The following is an 18,909-nucleotide window of genomic DNA, read 5'->3' on the forward strand; positions in this document are numbered from 1 at the left end:
TAGAATCATAGAAGATTAGGGTTGGAAGAGACCTCAGGAGGTATCTAGTCAAATCCCCTGCTCAAAGCAGGACCAATCCCCAACTAAATCATCCCAGCCAGGGCTTTGTCAAGCCTGACCTTAAAAACCTCTAAAGAAGGAGATTCCACCACCTCCCTAGGTAACCCATTCCAGTGCTTCACCACCCTCCTAGTGAAAAAGTTTTTCCTAATATCCAACCTAGACCTCCCCCACTGCAACTTGAGACTATTACTCCTTGTTCTGTGACCTGGTACCACTGAGAACAGCTGAGCTCCATCCTCTTTGGAACCCCCCTTCAGGAAGTTGAAGGCTGCGATCAAATCCCCCCTCACTGTTCTCTTCTGCAGACTAAATAACCCCAGTTCCCTCAGCCTCTCCTCACTAGACAAATTAGAAGATTGGGCCGAAAAAAACCTGATGAGGTTCAACAAGGACAAGTGCAGAGTCCTGCACTTAGGACGGAAGAATCCCATGCACTGCTACAGACTAGGGACCGAATGGCTAGGTAGCAGTTCTGCAGAAAAGGACCTAGGGGTCACAGTGGACGAGAAGCTGGATATGAGTCAACAGTGTGCTCTTGTTGCCAAGAAGGCTAACGGCATTTTGGGCTGTATAAGTAGGGGCATTGCCAGCAGATCGAGGGACGTGATCGTTCCCCTTTATTCGACATTGGTGAGGCCTCATCTGGAATACTGTGTCCAGTTTTGGGCCCCACACTACAAGAAGGATGTGGAAAAATTGGAAAGAGTCCAGCGGAGGGCAACAAAAATGATTAGGGGTCTGGAGCACATGACTTATGAGGAGAGGCTGAGGGAACTGGGATTGTTTAGTCTCCAGAAGAGAAGAATGAGGGGGGATTTGATAGCAGCCTTCAACTACCTGAAGGGGGGTTCCAAAGAGGATGGAGCTCGGCTGTTCTCAGTGGTGGCAGACGACAGAACAAGGAACAATGGTCTCAAGTTGCAGTGGGGGAGGTCCAGGTTGGATATCAGGAAAAACTATTTCACTAGGAGGGTGGTGAAACACTGGAATGCGTTACCTAGGGAGGTGGTGGAGTCTCCTTCCTTGGAGGTTTTTAAGGCCCGGCTTGACAAAGCCCTGGCTGGGATGATTTAGCTGGGAATTGGTCCTGTTTGAGCAGGGGGTTGGACTAGATGACCTCTTGAGGTCCCTTCCAACTCTGATATTCTATGATTCTATGATTCTAAGTCATGTGCCCCAGCCCCCTAATCATTTTTGTTGCCCTCCACTGGACTCCCTCCAATTTGTCCACATCCCTTCTGTCTTGGGGGGACCAAAACTGGATGCAATACTCCCCCAATAGAGGGGAATAATCACTTCCCTCAATCTCCTGGCAATAGTCCTACTAATACAGCCCAATATGCTGTTCGCCTTCTTGGCAACAAGGGCACACTGCTGACTCATATCCAGCTTCTTGTCCACTGTAATCCTCAGGTCCTTTTCTAGGTATATATTGAATCATAGACACCAGGGTTGGAAGGGACCTCAGGAGGTCATCTAGTCCAACCCCCTGTTCAAAGCAGGACCAATCCCCAGACAGATTTTTGCCCCAGATCCCTAAATGGCCCCCTCAAGGATTGAACTCACAACCCAGGGTTTAGCAGACCAATGCTCAAACCACTGAGCTATCCCTCCCTGCGGAACTGCTGCTTAGCCAGTCGGTGCCCAGCCTGTAGCAGTCCCTGGGATTCTTCTGTCCGAAGTGCAGGACTCTGCACTTATAGATTCTAGGACTGGAAGGGACCTCGAGAGGTCATCGAGTCCAGTCCCCTGCCCTCATGGCAGGACCAAATACTGTCTAGACCATCCCTGATAGACATTTATCTAACCTACTCTTAAATATCTCCAGAGATGGAGATTCCACAACCTCCCTAGGCAATTTATTCCAGTGTTTAACCACCCTGACAGTTAGGAACTTTTTCCTAATGTCCAACCTAGACCTCCCTTGCTGCAGTTTAAGCCCATTGCTTCTTGTTCTATCCTTAGAGGCTAAGGTGAACAAGTTTTCTCCCTCCTCCTTATGACACCCTTTTAGATACCTGAAAACTGCTATCATGTCCCCTCTCAGTCTTCTCTTTTCCAAACTAAACAAACCTAATTCTTTCAGCCTTCCTTCATAGGTCATGTTCTCAAGACCTTTAATCATTCTTGTTGCTCTTCTCTGGACCCTCTCCAGTTTCTCCACATCTTTCTTGAAATGCGGTGCCCAGAACTGGACACAATACTCCAGCTGAGGCCTAACCAGTGCAGAGTAGAGCGGAAGGATGTCTTCTCGTGTCTTGCTCACAACACACCTGTTAATACATCCCAGAATCATGTTTGCTTTTTTTGCAACAGCATCACACTGTTGACTCATATTTAGCTTGTGGTCCACTATAACCCCTAGATCCCTTTCTGCCGTACTCCTTCCTAGACAGTCTCTTCCCATTCTGTATGTGTGAAACTGATTTTTCCTTCCTAAGTGGAGCACTTTGCATTTGTCTTTGTTAAACTTCATCCTGTTTACCTCAGACCATTTCTCCAATTTGTCCAGATCATTGTGAATTATGATCCTATCCTCCAAAGCAGTTGCAATCCCTCCCAGTTTGGTATATCTGCAAACTTAATAAGCGTACTTTCTATGCCAATATCTAAGTCGTTAATGAAGTCCCAAAACAGACCCAAGTGGAACCCCACTTGTTATGCCTTTCCAGCAGGATTGGGAAGCATTAATAACAACTCTCTGAGTACGGTTATCCAGTCAGTTTTGCATCCACCTTATAGTAGCCCCATCTAAATTGTATTTGCCTAGTTTATTGATAAGAATATCATGTGAGACCGTATCAAATGCCTTACTAAAGTCTAGGTATACCACATCCACAGCTTCTCCCTTATCCACAAGACTCGTTATCCTATCAAAGAAAGCTATCAGATTGGTTTGACACGATTTGTTCTTTACAAATGCATGCTGGCTATTCCCTATCACCTTACCACCTTCCAAGTGTTTGCAGATGATTTCCTTAATTACTTGCTCCATTATCTTCCCTGGCACAGAAGTTAAACTAACTGGTCTGTAGTTTCCTGGGTTGTTTTTATTTCCCTTTTTATAGATGGGCACTATATTTGCCCTTTTCTAGTCTTCTGGAATCTCTCCCGTCTCCCATGATTTTCCAAAGATAATAGCTAGAGGCTCAGATACCTCCTCTATTAGCTCCTTGATTATTCTAGGATGCATTTCATCAGGCCCTGGTGACTTGCAGACATCTAACTTTTCTAAGTGATTTTTTAACTTGTTCTTTTTGTATTTTATCTGCTAAACCTACCCCCTTCCCATTAGCATTCACTATGTAAGGCATTCCTTCAGACTTCTCGGTGAAGACCGAAACAAAGACGTCATTAAACATCTCTGCCATTTCCAAGTTTCCTGTTACTGTTTCTCCCTCTTCACTGAGCAGTGGGCCTACCCTGTCTTTGGTCTTCCTCTTGCTTCTAATGTATTGATAAAAAGTCTTCTTCTTTCCCTTTATTCCTGTAGCTAGTTTGAGCTCATTTTTTGCCTTTGCCTTTCTAATCTTGCCCCTGCATTCCTGTGTTGTTTGCCTACATTCATCCTTTGTAATCTATCCTAGTTTCCATTTTTTATACGACTCCTTTTTATTTTTTAGATCATGCAAGATCTCGTGCTTAAGCCAAGGTGGTCTTTTGCCACATTTTCTATCTTTCGTAACCAGCGGAATAGCTTGCTTTTGGGCCCTTAATAGTGTCCCTTTGAAAAACTGCCAACTCTCCTCAGTTGTTTTTCCCCTCAGTCTTGATTCCCATGGGACCTTACCTACCAGCTCTCTGAGCTTACCAAAATCTGCCTTCCTGAAATCTATTGTCTCTATTTTGCTGTTCTCCCTTCTATCCTTCCTTAGAATTGCAAACTCTATGATTTCATGATCACTTTCACCCAAGCTGCCTTCTACTTTCAAATTCTCAATGAGTTCCTCCCTATTTGTTAAAATCAAGTCTAGAACAGCTTCCCCCCAGTAGCTTTTTCAACTTTCTGAAATAAAAAGTTGTCTGCAATGCAGTCCAAGAATTTGTTGGATAGTCTGTGGCCCGCTGTGTTATTTTCCCAACATATATTTGGATAGTTGAAGTCCCCCATCAGCACCAAATCTTGGGCTTTGAATGATTTTGTTAGTTGTTTAAAAAAACTCATCCACCTCTTCCACCTGGTTAGGTGGCCTGTAGTAGACTCCTAGCATGACATCACCCTTGTTTTTTACCCCTTTTAGCCTAACCTAGAGACTCTCAACACTTACGTCTCCTATGTCCATCTCCACCTCAGTCCAAGTGTGTACATTTTTAATATATAAGGCAACACCTCCTCCCTTTTTCCCCTGTCTATCCTTCCTGAGCAACCTGTACCCATCCACACCAACATTCCAATCATGTGTATTATCCCACCAAGTTTCAGAGATGCCAACAATGTCATAGTTGTATTTATTTATTAGCACTTCCAGTTCTTCCTGCTTATTACCCATACTTCTCGCATTTGTATATAGGCATCTAACATACTGGTTTGATCTTGCCTCCCAGTTTTGTCCTAACCCTCCTTTCTCTCTGCCAATATAGCCCACACTCCCTCTTGTTTCTGACCCATCTCCCAGGTCTCCATGTTCCCCACTTACCTCTGGGCTTTGCTCAACTTGTCCTTGTTGAACCTCATTAGATTTATTTTGGCCCAATCCTCCAATTTGTCTAGGTCACTCTGGACCCTATCCCTACCCTCCAACGTATCTACCTCTCCCTCCAGCTTAGTGTCATCTGCGAACTTTCTGAGAGTGCAATCCATCCCATCGTCCAGATCATTAATAAAGATGTTGAACAAAACTGGCCCCAGGACCGACCCCTGCGGCACTCCGCTTTATACTGGCTGCCAACTAGATATCGAGCCTTTGATCACTTCATTCTAAGACCACTCGCTCCAGGAAGCAAGACTATATCACCACCTTCCTCTTTCTCTGTATGAGGCAAGCTTCTTTCTTGGTTGTGAAATACTGAGTTTTTAAATAGGTTTTCCTTCTCTTTCTTTGTCCTCTGTCCGTGCTTGGTATAGAATAGACCTATCTCAACCGTTCTTATAGTCTAATTAGTTTATCCTTTCATTCAGTAGTGTGCAAGAAAGCAGAGAATCGGTATTTAGATTGGAATAGTAAATAATGTTGTTCATATATATAAACAATAGGCTGTACAGAAAAAGGAAGAATCATACGTTCACTTCCTCCTACTTAGCAATAGATACTGCAGACAAGGGCCGATGCAGTAGCTAATGATGAGAAATTTATCTCCTAAATAATATAACAAACATGCAAGGATAGGAAATGTTGGAGAGGAAAATTTATCCTTCTAGTTCTGTGTTAGCAAACGGTGTTTTCAAAGGTATACTATGACCTATTAATGTCCAGGTTAATCTGTTTCAAAGCAAATGGGTAGATGACAGGTTTAACACACATTTTTCTGAAAGCATTTTCAGCATTTGTTAAACTCTTTAGGCACAGAATGGAGAAGTAAGACTGTTGGTTAGGGAATGGCCTGAAGGAGTTTTCATCTAAATGTTATTTAATAATAGCCCTATAGATTGTTTCCCCTGAAGACCTATGAGAATCTATCTTCAATTTTCCCCTTTGCTGAAAGCTCTCTCACCTTTTAATAGTCTTCTAAAGCTATTGTGAGAAGAGGACTAATTAGTAGATGTGCCAGCCTCCCTGAGGGTCTACACCAACCTTTGCTAGCACAAACCCTGGCTTAGAGCCCCTGGTGACATATCCTGAACTGGGTTGCAGCTCACTAGGGTCTGCAGCTAGTGCATGATTCTGTGCTGGAATTGATAGTATTCTTTGTGCAACTGCAGTGTGTGTGTGTTTGGTTATTCTGGTATGTGGGTTAAGGTTAAGGCAAGCAAAGTGTTGATGTGAACAGTGACTTGACTGGTGATTTCTGTGATTTCTGTTTAGTGACTGCATTGATATAACTGCACTTTTAAAATTAACAACGTAAAAAAATGTGTGGGATTGATATACTACTGAGGGGGATCTCCCATTGTGGTTGCCTGCACACGAATGTTCTCTGTCTTGGAATAGCTATACACTATCTCTCATACAGTGGGATGTTCCTTGTTATTTGGAGCTTAATTAATTCCTAGCCTTTGGGGAAGTTCCTTTTGACTCTCCCACAGAAGTAGTCACATTATTCTTTCTAGTTTACTGTAAAAACACATTGCCATAATTCTTCCTGTAATAAAATATGAGAAACAGTCATGGCTATGTTCTTTTGTGAAAATGGCTGGCAGATCAAACTAGAAAGGGATGGGATTTCACACAATCATTCATATAAGTCTCCCAGAGGAATTCTAAGAGTTACAAAGTAAAGATACATTGTTACTCTAACTCTGTTAAGGATTTAATGTGATCAGATCATATTTTGCAACCAGTGTTTTTCTTACCGGGGTCGGAGGGGTGGGGGGCAGCAGACTGGAGGGAAGTGTTTGAAAAGACTATAGCATCAGTATTGTAAGTATTGTTAGGTACAAACAGTTCAGTGAATTATAATAAAATGAGTTACCCCTTTCTGAACTGCTGTGAAGTAAATCATGAAGTGCTCTGAAGTAAGACTCCATCACAATTTAAATAGTTTTCCAGTTAACACCTTATTTAATAAATTTCAAAAACACCTCATGGTGTTGTATACTGGACTGGGAGTCCGATCTGGTTTTTTTCCAGCTTTGCCACAGACTTTGTGTAACTTTGGGAATTCATCTGTTCCACATCTGTAAAAGTGGGGAGAGAAATATTTGTCTGCCTCTGGGGTGTTTGAGGATAAATTCATTCATGTGCAAGCCTATAAGCAATAGAGCAGCTTGGAAACAGATTGGTTCAAGATCAGAAACACTGCAAGTAAAGAGCTTGTATGAGTTTTTTATCAGCTCCACATGATTCTTGACTCTTCATTATAGATGGGCCAACATATGAATTTGCTAAACTCTTTGGGAACTCTGATTCTCCATTTTTCCCTGCCAGCTTGGGACTTCAGTACTCTGTCTTGCTGAGCCAGACACGCTAGCCTCCTGCAAACACAGACCCAAGTCTGAACCATGTTCTCCAAAGCTGCAGACTTAACTGAAAACAACTTAAGAAGTGTTCCTGTCTCCAGCACCCAGATACCCAGTTCCCAATGACCTTTTGCATGAAGCATATTCCAATTACATTATATTCACGCTCATTAGCATATTTTCATAAAATCATATGGAGTGCAACGTCACAATACACTCTAGGTCTTATCTGTGGGATGGGAGTGGAGATTTGAGATGTCACGTTACACTGGACAGACTTCAGACCACTCCGGGCTGAAATCACAGCCTCACCTTGCTCCTTTAGGATGAGGGGCCTACTTAATTCCCCCCTCTGTCTCTCCCGGAGGTCAGTAGCTCTGAGTTCCAGATGTAACTGATGGATTGTTCTGCTTCATCACTGAACCATTTTGCTGATGGTTTTGTGAATATTGTGACAACCTTTTGTCTACAAACACTGTTAGATTGACACCTACATTTCATTCTACCTTCACATTGTCCTCAGAGATCACGGTGATGTATATACTAATGAAGTAACAAGTGAGGAAACTGAATGATAGCGATGGAAGACTTGCTCCAAATCAGATCAGTTACATTTTAGATCATTTTTACTTTTCTTCGCTGTGCTGACAGAGGCAAATAAGTAATTCCTTTCCTTTGCTACAGATCAGCAGTGTCTCAGACAGGGGAACTGTTCAGAGTGGAAGATAGTCTGGTAAATTCTGCTTGCCTTAGTTGTGTTAGAGTAGGTTTTTTGTAATCCATATGCTTTTCTGAAAAGATCCATCAAATCTGGGCTGACGGTGCCCAGCACAGTGAAGGTATTACTAAGGCTGAGTTCCTCTTATTTATTGAAGTCTTAGATGTATTGAGAGAGTTGTATCCATTGCCTGTATACTGAACTCTTGTCCCCAAGGCTGACTGAAGACCTGCAAGGATTTTAGGCCTATTATTGAGGGAGATTATTCACACTTTCTTTCACCACCCTTAAATGGTGGGGAACCAGGTAGTGACATTAACACACAATTACTGATCAATCTCAGCTTCTCACTTTTAGGGAGGATTATTGAGAATAGGTGAAGCTGAAGCAACTTCAGTGTCTTCAGGACCTTATGATCCATACTACCTGTCTGTTTTTAGACTTGTGTTTAGTACAGACACAGTGTTATCTGTAGCTGACTCTCTCTTCTTGGCAGTAGACAAAGACGAAAAAAAGGGATCCTTGTTAATTTTTATTAATTAATTAATATTTAATTAATTATTATAGCAGTTAATCACCTGTGAGATTGTGTTGACTTGTTTTGAGAAATTGGTGAGGGCGAATGGGAAGGACCTTCAGTGGGGTTCATTTTTCCCTCTCTCAGAGATGGCCAAAGGATTGTAAAGAGAACTTTTCTTCCCCAGGAGTTTTCACATGCAGGTTCCATGTGGTTCCTGCTTGTCATTCTTACCTTTGATTGACTCTTACTATGTCAGCATGTTTTAGCAGGAAGCAAAGGTTTAATCAAGTCTTATTTTGAAGAGGTTATTTCTTTGCTTAATGGTGTAAGGTGCCCGTACGCTGGTATGATGTATGTTCAGCTGCCACAGTGAGAGAAGCCTTAAAAACAAATGAGCAGATGACAGAAGAGATGAAGATGATACATTATAAATATACATACCAAAATGAAAAGAACAGATAAAATAAATATTAGGATTAGAAAACACTGAATTTTGTAATGTTCCCTAAACAGTTTATTTAGGGCATTCAGCAATCATACTTAGTACTACGACATTCATGAAAAATAAAGATCCCTTTGACAAAATAGACTAATGTATTTTTGACTGCAATAAAATATGCAGTCAAAAATATATCAGCAACCGTGGGGAAACTGTTTCCTGAACTTGGTGATAGAGACCATTGATGAGGAAAGTGCTGTAAATGGATACGTTGCTAAAAATTGGCTTTCTTGAAATCTCATACCTATATACTGCTTCATTCTGTGAGATGTTTATCCCTGTCTCTGCAAATCTGTTTAGAATGGAAATAATTCTTATGACCTCGCAGTGCTAGGTGGTGCACAAATACATAGAAGGGCCTGGTCCGTGCTCTGAAGAGCTTACAAGTTCATTTCCTAAATTATTTTCTTGTGATAAGTTGGAAGGAAATTCAAGGTAGCTGCTTCTCCGGTTTGACTCTGTACTTTCTGAATCATTAAGTGACTTCTAGTTCTAGAAGTTAGAAACCTTTTTGAATATACTTGTTGGATATGTGTGTTACCCAGAGGTGAAAGTAAGCCGGTACGCCCCAGTAAGGCGTACCGGCAAGAGCCGATGCGCCATACTGGGGCAGATCGGCTTCCCCAGGCAGAAATTTAAAGGGCCTGGGGCTCCCAGCAGCGGCTTGAGTCCCAGGCCCTTTAAATTGCTGCCAGAGCCCTGGGGAAGTGGCGGAGGGGCTTGGGCGGCAATTTAAAGGGCCCGGGGCGCCTGCCGCAGCTACCACCCAGGGCCCTTTAAATCATCCCCAGAGCCCTGGGGTAGCTGTGGCGGGGCTCCGGCGGCTAGTTAAAGGATCCGGAGCTGTGGCAGCCGCTACCGCCCTGGCCCTTAAAATAGCCGTCGGAGCCCCACTGCCGTCTCCCCAGGCTCCGGCAGCAGGGCTGATTTGAAGGGTCCGGGGCTCCGATAGCTGCTGCCACCCCGGGCCCTTTAAATTGTCCCCGGAGCCTGCCGGAGCCCTGGGGTAGCGGCAGCGGGGCTCAGGCAGCGATTTAAAGGGCCAAGGGCTCGGCCGCCGCTACCACCCCAGGCCCTTTAACTTGCCGCCGGAGCACTGCTACCCTCTCAGGTGGTGATTTAAAGGGCTCGGGGCTCCCACTGCCGCTACCCTCTGGGGCCCTTTAAATTGCCACCCAAGCCCCACTGCTGGAGCCCTGGGGTAGCAGCGGGCCCTTTAAAGCTCTGCCAGAAGCTGGGGCCCCCTCCGATGGTGATTTAAAGGGCCCGGGGCTCCGCTGCGGTAGCAGCAGCTGGAGCCCCAGGCCCTTTAAATCACCCCCGGGACTCCCAGCCTCTGCAGCTGGTAGCTCTGGGGATGATTTAAAGGGCCCGGGGCTCCCAGCTGCTATTGCCCCAGCCCCGGGCCCTTTAAATCCTGATTTAAGTGCCTGGGGATTTAAAGGCCCCGCCTCTTCCGGTAGAGGCCACGTCCCCTCCTAAGGACTCCGGAATACCGGTAAGTCCTTTAAGTTACCCAATAGATACATGGATAGTTAAAATTCCCTGTGAGAATAGAATTCTTCAGCTTAGATGGCCTTGATACTTGATCCAGGAATTTTTTTCTTTCTTGTTCTCTTTTCCTTCTGCTCTATAGCAGATGCCCACAATTGTCTCCTTTGTTGGGGGAACTCAAGTAAGTTTCTTTTAATCAGAAGTTTTAGAATAATGGGATTGCCCTGGACTAACAGTCATGGTGCCATTTTCTTTTACTCCATCAGACTGCTTCTGCTTCAGTATTAGAGCATCCTTCTGAAGACAGCCTTTTTATTACTTCTGTTAGTACTGTGTGCATGATTACAGCACACTCCTGATTTCATGAACAAATGGCTTTTCTATCTTGGTTACATAAGGAAATGGAGTGCCATTTTAAGGATCTTCAAGTTTATTAGAATATGTTCAGTAAAATGTCTAAATGGCCCCAAGAAAAGAGCTGGACTAGGAAGGCTTTAGTGTGTGTAGTAAAGACCGAATTCTGCAAGCAGAAATCTTTTAGCCAGATGTTCATATTTACACTTTTTTTTCCCCTATACCATTATCACTGTGAATGGGATTTTAGGTGGAAAATTGAGGACAGTGGTATTTATAGAACTGGAAAGAACCTATGGAGATGCCTCTTAATGAAGCTGAGAGCAGATTGAGAATACTGAGTTACGTCTTTTATTATGAAAGAAGTTGCCTAACAGCAGCATTATAATAAAAAAAATTGACTTTGACACCACATACCAACACAACATATATTTAAACCTTCAGAAGTCTCAAATCCAACTCATTGACATCAGTGCATGCCTGCTTTCAGCTCCAGGCCACGTAGCCTCATGCACGTACATAACTGCATGCCAGATTTCACCTTCGCTATCTACAGGTATGGCTCCATTTGGTATATCATCCTTTTAGACACCCCTTGGGCATGCAGCTTTGTGTACCTGCATGAGTGTTTCAGTCTCTCAACTGGTGCTAGAACCCCGAACAATGTGCACAAAGAAGTGCCATTTTTGTCCCCAGAACCAGCTATGATTCTGGAAAGTTGTCTATTAAAGTTTGGGGAGTCCATCTCAGCCAACTACAGACAAAACCTCTTTGGTCACCTCAGGAAGTTTCACCTCCACATAAACGTATTAGAGCTCCAAACTATTCTTCGGGTCTGCAAAATGTTTGTCCAGCATCAGGAACCAGGTGGTACAAGTTCTTACATAGAACACCACTATCTTGTTCTATCTGAACAAGCAGGGAGGTGCAAAATAGCTTCAACTGTACCAAGAAGCTATTCTTTTATGGAATTTATGCATTTATCTCAGTGTTTCCCTGAAGGCTTTTCATGAGTGGTCAGTCAGGAAGGATGTTCTGCTTCAGATCTTCCACCACAGGGGGTACCAAGCAATAGGCTTGTTTGCAACCAACCTGAATAACAAGTGCATAATATTTTGCTCCAGGACAGGCCACTGTCTGGGTTCCATCACAGCTGCCTTTCTTCTTCCATGGTCCATTCATCTCCTATGTCTGGTTGAGTTCCTCTTATTCTGAAGGTACTCAGGAAGCCGAAAAGAGACAAACCAATATTAATCCTTATTGCATCAGTATGGCCAAGAAAATATTGGTTCATGGACCTATATCAGCTTTCTGTCTGGTCACCGATAACTTTACCACTGATGGAGTATCTTCTGTCTAAGAACCAAGGCAAGATTCTCCATCCCAACCTCCAATGTCTCCATCTTACAGCATAGATAATTTCTGGTTGAATTCCCATGAGAAATTGTGCTCCTGAGGGGTTCAGACATGTTGGTGAATAGCAGAAAATAATTCACTAGACAAAGAGCAACATGCTCCACAAAATGGAAGAGATTTTTGATCTGGGTGCAATCTCAACATATATCGCCCCATCTCACGGCAGTTGCAGATGTGCTGGACTATTTGTTTCCCCTGAAATCATCAGGCCTTTTGATTAGTTCCGTGAGAGTTCACCTGGCTTCCATTTCTGTGCTACATTCACCAGTGATGGGTTTTCCATTTTCTCTCACCCTCTTGTTTCCAATTCTTGAAAGGTCTAGTCACTATTGTTATTGTCTATGAAGATGGCTTTTCTGGTGGCGATTGCTTCTACTAGGATGGATTCAGAACTTCATGTCCTTCTGGCTTGTGCTCCTTTTGTGGTTTTCCATAAAGGCAAAGGTTTCCCTTAGACCACACCCTAAGTTTATGCCTAAAGCATAACCATTGCCTGAAGCAAACTCTTCATTTGCCAGTGTTTTTCCCCCCAAAGCCCCATTCTTCTAAAGCTAAAGAAATACTTCATGTTTGTGGAGCAATGCTCCAGTAGCTGATATCTGCAAGGAAGTGACATGGTCACTTGTACATCCTTGTTCTGCTTACTAGACCATCAGTCAGGCCTCTCGAAATGATGCAACTTTGGCAAGTTGGTGCTATAGTCTCTGGTCAGATGATTCGAAGTCCCTCCACCTACAAGGGAACTGCTGATGAGTCACCACCTGCTGTGTAATGTATATGTGCACAATCACTCAGAGTTTAAAAAAAAAGTTACTTATGCATACAGTAACTGTGGTTCTTCAACCTACATTTTACATTGCACATACATACATTCCACGACCCTCCCAACTTCCCTGCTACACTGAACATTACATATGGCAGTGCGAAGGAACAATGGGGGAAGTGGTGACCACGCCTCTTTTATGCCCTTGCCTGAGAGCATGAGAAGAGCAGGAACACATGTGTCTCCTAGTTGTACTTCAGGCAGAAATCCAACTCAAGTGCATTGGGCGCACAAACACCTGCTGTGGAATGTATATGTGCACAACATATTGAAGAACAACAGTTACCGTGCATATAAATAACCGTTTTTACCCTCATTTTAACCTGACTCATGAATTCTTCAAGGCAATCTGAACACAACACCCCTACCTGTGTAGAGACTGCTGTTACTTAGCCATTTGAATTAGTTGTACCTTTGACCTAATGTTCTTATACAGAATAATCGTTTTGTTTTCACCTTTATCTGTATTTACTGCTGTTTTTTAATCATTAACATGGAATACGTTATTTCTATTTTAGTCCTCCTCGGCCTCTGACAAACATGAACGACACCATGGTTACCCATATGTCCTCCGGAGCACCCACTCCAACAAAAAGGTAGCTATACCTCACTAAATTTACTGTTTACATCTTTGCAAGCGGTATAAATAGAATGAATTTTGCGTCACTGTTAGTGTTCTGACTTGTTTCAAACGCTACTGCAGCTGCTCCGAGTGTGTCTGAGGTTCATAAAAAAAGGCTTGATTGCCACTGCTGCTTTTTGATCTCTTTTTAAAGAGCTATTTTCTTGTACTGAATAATTTTTACTACAGAAATATGACTGAACTCGCTGGTGCTAAAGTTTTATAGAGGGTATTTCCTCCAAAGCCGTTCAGAAAGACCGGTCTTGCTGTTTTATTGGCTTTGTTAATGCCTGTTCTTCACACAAAGTAGAAACCAATTGCGTAGTTGCTTTTGAGATTCCTGAGACCTGATCTACATGGGGTGGTTAATTCATATTGCGTGTGACGCACAGTGGTTAGTGCGCAATATGTGAGCTGTACTAATAGTGTGCACACAGGACAACTGTGCACTACTGAGTAGATGATGTGGCTGTACCAGCGGCTTCTTCAGCAGCAGCAGAGGAGGAGGACAAGGAAGACTAGGAGGACACCGAGCAACTGCTATTTCACAAGCTCTTCTTGGAGCAGCTTCACAGCACTGTTTTGGGGCTTGGGAAATCAGCATCAGTTGATGAGAGAAGATAGTTCTGCAGACCTGGAATGTTCAGCAGAATTTGGTGACAGAATTTCAGGATGGTTGTGATGGGGCATCTGGCCTATAAAGGGTTATTAGAGCCCAAGGGAGACTGCACAAAAGGAGCGAGGAGCAGCCAATTAAGGCCAGGTTGGCCCATACAAGAAGGACTGCAGAGCAGAGCCGCTTCAGTCACTCCCTGGAGCTTGAGTGAGGGAGGGAGGAGGACTGGCTGCCTTGCAGGCTGAAGGCAGCAAGCACCCTGGATAGAGCAGTGCTACAGGCAGAGACTGGGGGAACTAAAGACAGCCCCTGGCGGGCTGCAGGGATCTACAGGCCGAGACCCTGAAGCAAGGGCAAATAGAGTGCTGAGGCCACAGGGAAATGGCCCAGGGAAATCTACTGAGGAGTCGGAGGGGATGCAGCAAGTGGCAGCCATCTACAGAATCCCTGGGCCGGGACCTGGAGTAGTACATGAGCCCGGGTTTCTCCCCTCCCACCCCCCGCCTTGCCACTGAAGAAGTGGCCAATTGGCTGCAGTAGCCACTGAGGGAAGTGGCTGGACAGCGGACTGTGATACTGTCCCCTGGAAGTGGGGGAGCACAGAGTGCGGTGCAGCTGGAGGGCTGTGTCCTGAAGAGGACGCTGCAGTCCTTGGAGTGACGTGGGTCCTGGAGCAGAAGTGACGGTGGCTGGACAGCACCAGAAGAGGGTGCACTGGTGAACAGAGCTAATCCCCAGGACAGCCAGCAGGAGGCGCCACAGTGGTGAGTGAACCCCATCACAATGGTGAAGACAACCTGACATCAGTGCTGAACTAGCCCTGGAGCCGCAGCAGCCCCAGACCAGCAGGCAGTGCCCCACACCCATTGAGAAGCGTGTCACCATTGCCATCTGGAAGCCAACCACCCCCAAATGTTACCAGTCTATAGCCAGCCAATTTGGCATTGGGAGATCACTGGTGGGTCCATTGTGAGGCAGGTGTGTGATGGCATGCGTAAGGTACCATTGTATTGGTTTTTAAAGCTTGGTGATGCTCAGGAGATTTTTTGATGGCATTGCATGCATGGGGTTCCCAAACTGGGTTGGGGTAATTGATGGGACCCATGTCCCTATTTTTTGCCCCCCACACCAGGGCTCAGAGTTTATAAACAGAAAGGAGTATTTCTACATGGTTGCTCCAAGGCCTGGTTGACCACCATGACATGTTCACAATGCAGGGTGGTGTAGAAAGGTCCCAATGCTAGGATCTTTGAGAGTGCTGCTCTGTTTACCTTAAAGAATAAAGGAGACGTTTCCCCCAGGACCACTATGAACATTAATGGTGTGGAGAATCCTCTGGTTATCCTGGGAGACCCGGTTTATCCTCTGCTTCCCTGGCTAATGAAGCAATTCACAGACCACTTGCACAGGAGGAAGGAACTGTTTAACTAGTGCCTCAGTATGACAGTGGAGTATGTATTTGGCGATCTGAAGAGAAGGTTTCAGAATAGTAGCCATGTTGGTCAGTATCAGCAAAAACAACGAGGAGTCCTCGTGGCACCTTAGACTCTAACAAATTTATTTGGGCATAAGCTTTCGTGGGCTAAAGCCCACTTCATCAGATGCATGGAGTGGAAGAAGGTGGCTCTCTTTATGGGCTAACTTGCCTAGGATTATAGCTACATGTTGTATTTTGCAAAATAGCTGTGAGAGTAAAGGAGAATGAGTGGCGGAGACTTGCTCAGCGGTTTAAGCAGCCAGTTGAAAATGGAAACAGCCATGGCAATACTGTCAGGGATGCATATTGCTCTTACTTTCAGTCTCAGGCCTGACAGTGTGCAGCTGTACATCCAGCTATTATCCCGGGGAGTAGTGGGGAGGGATAGCTCAGTGGTTTGAGCATTGGCCTGCTAAACCCAGGGTTGTGAGTTCAATCCTTGCGGGGCCACTTAGGGATCTGGGGCAAAATCAGTACTTGGTCCTGCTAGTGAAGGCAGGGGGCTGGACTCGATGACCTTTCAGGGTCCGTTCCAGTTCTAGGAAAAAGAAAGAAAGAAAAGATTGTGAGCATTGGAGTGTCTTTTGTGGGTGGTAGAAGTGGCACATTATGGCACTCCTTATTTTATCATGTCTGTGCTTTTATACTTTTAGAAAAACCTATGACATGCAAAATTTCCGTTTTTTTCTGTGTACCATGCTGTCACTGATCCCCAGCATGCCCCAGCTTTTAAACAGTCCCTTGGAGGAACCACTTCAGTATGCCAGATCCCCAAGGGGCCCAACTCTTCCTTTAGGGTAGGACATAGCCTCAATGCCTCTGAGACTGAGCTTCTGGGCTCCGGTACTCCTGCTTTGTACAGTGAGCTCTACCCGGGCGTCCAGGGATCAATGCACCTCCACAAGGAGGTTCAGTGTTACCAGGCAGCCTTTTCAAAACAGAGCAGGATTTATCAGCCAGCTGGAACACAGCTCCGGGAAGTGGCAGAGAAATAAATGTTAAGATGTAGTCCATTCTGGCCAAGCAAGCTCTCCTCACAGCTACGCTACCGTGGAATCCATTTTTGGCTCTCTCTCCCTCTCTCTTTGGCAATCCCTCGTGAGAGCTGCTGTCTGTCTCCCAAAAGCCTCTTATCCCAGCCACATGACACCTTTCATGCTGAGTTCACGCATCCTGCCTGCTGGAGTTTCCCATGTATAAGTGTCAGTTGTTCAGTCCTTACGTCTCCCATTGTCTTTGAGGACCCTCCATCAATATGGGTCAGTTTCAGTCAGTGCTTGCTTAATGACGCATTCATTCCATCCCAATCAGTAATGTAAGACAATACCGTATGTTTCCTGCTCTGCCCCAAGAGCAGCTTTTTAACCTTTTCCACCCACTCGGTAGCAATGCAAAGTACAGAGGGAAACTAAGGCTCACATAGGAATCACAGAAAATTCCCACTTTGTCACACATGCATTGCCAAGTCCTTTTGGATGTATTTTAAAGGTTTTTATTATTAAAAACAATTTGTTATGTAACAACCAAAAATAATTTTTTTATTAAAATAACAATGAAACACAGCTTTGAAGTGGCACCGTGCAGGGGAAGGCAGCACACAACAACAGCAGGCTCCAATTCACAGGTGAATATACATCTTGCCTCTGTCTCTTCTTGTTCTTCTGCCTTCTGGTGTCGAGGCTCAAAGTTCCAGATGTGTTTCATGGCACGAAAGAGCTGGGCTCTCAGGGGCGATTGTTCTTGCTGCCCTGAGCTTCAGCTGGAGAGAGGAATGGTATCTGGTAGCACAGCTGCAAGGTTTCATTGGGGGAACATATGCTGGTGTTCCCAGTACTCTGTATTGTCCAGGGGTTGCAGAACATGGCTGGGTCCTGGCTGAGGGCACTGGAATGTCTGTGTGCTGCAACAGAGCATTCTGAGTCTATGTTGCTTCCAGGAGTTGCCACTGCATCTCCCTGTCTTTCTCTACAGTGACTTTTGCCATGGCCACGCTGTGTCTGGCCACTGCAACGCTTTCTCTGGTATTTCTCAGAGCCAATCTCCAGCTTGCTATTGTTTTCCAGTTCTTTCCCCTCAGCTTAGCAAGCCGCTCAGACCTTGATAAAGGCCTTGTCTTTGAGGGTCTGGCCACGGCAGGCACTGTGGCTGCAGGAGTAGGGAAGAAAAAACAAGGAGTTATTGTTCATATGAAACACATGAGGTGAGCAGCCTTCAGTAGTCAAAGAACTGGTTAAGGACTATTTAGAAAAGCTGGATGTGCACAAGTCCATGGGGCCGGATGCGCTGCATCCGAGGGTGCTGAGGGAGTTGGCTGATGTGATTGCACAGCCATTGGCCATGATCTTTGAAAATTCATGGTGGAGGTCCCGGATGATTGGAAAAAGACAAATATAGTGCCCATATTTAAAAAAGAGCAGAAAGAGAACCCGGGGAACTACATACCAGTCAGCCTCACTTCAGTCCCTGGCAAAATCATGGAGCAGGTCCTCAAGGAATCCATTTTGAAGCACTTGGAGGAGAGGAAGGTGATCAGGAACAGTCAACATGGATTCACCAAGGGCAAGTCATGCCTGACCAGCCTGATTGCCTTCTATGAGGAGATAACTGGCTCTGTGGATGAGGGGAAAGCAGTGGATGTGATATATCTTGATTTTAGCAAAGCTTTTGATACGGTCTCCCACAGTATTCTTGCCAGCAAGTTAAAAAAGTACGGATTGCATGAATGGACTATAAGTTGGTGTGGCAGAGCTCTAACCCTGTCCCTGTGGATTCCACGCTTCCAGGCAGTTTATGCTAGCCTCAGTGGCTCACTGTGACCCTCCACGTAGCCCTTCTCTCTCTAGGGCCAGGGTTACAGTCTGCTGAGCCCTTTTCATCATAAGCCAGGAAGGAGATTGGTGAGAGAACTCCCACAGTCTCTGTCGTCCCTACGGGCTTATTCCAGAACAGTTTAGCCTCCTTTCCTGACAGGGGCCTGTCTTCCCCTCCCAGGAGGTGTTTCTGTAGTGGCGGGTTGGGGGGAACCCGGGCCCTCCCTCTACTCCGGGTTCCGGCCCAGGGACCCTAATGGCAGCAGCTGTTGGCAGTCGACCTTTCACCGCCAGAGCTGCCACATTTCCCTGGGCCACTTCCCCACAGCTTCCCCCCTTCTCTCTCTCAACGCCTTCTTCACTCTTACCTTAGGGCTCCCTTTCCAGTGGCTTGAGGGTGTCTTCATTACCTAGCCCTTCAGCCACACTTCCTCTCCTCT

The 18,909-nt window shown here is 45.1% G+C and overlaps 1 protein-coding gene across 35 annotated transcripts in view; it reads left to right on the forward strand.

The window, feature by feature from the left end:
- DTNB (dystrobrevin beta) overlaps positions 1-18,909 on the forward strand; it is a 384,446-nt gene that overhangs the window by 192,982 nt on the left and 172,555 nt on the right. For 29 of the 35 annotated variants that reach the window (XR_010600030.1, XR_010600034.1, XR_010600025.1 and 26 more), the window contains one exon: positions 13,463-13,540. The exons of the other annotated variants lie outside the window; for them this stretch is intronic. Coding sequence is in view for 12 of the 29 variants with exons in the window: in XM_065590084.1 (XP_065446156.1) it covers positions 13,463-13,540 (78 nt within the window). In the remaining 17 variants the exon portion in view is untranslated. The remainder of the gene's footprint in view (positions 1-13,462; positions 13,541-18,909) is intronic. 35 annotated transcript variants of the gene reach the window in all.

Source organism: Chrysemys picta, chromosome 3 (assembly GCF_011386835.1).
Source record: "Chrysemys picta bellii isolate R12L10 chromosome 3, ASM1138683v2, whole genome shotgun sequence".
NCBI classification, from domain to species: Eukaryota; Metazoa; Chordata; order Testudines; family Emydidae; genus Chrysemys; species Chrysemys picta.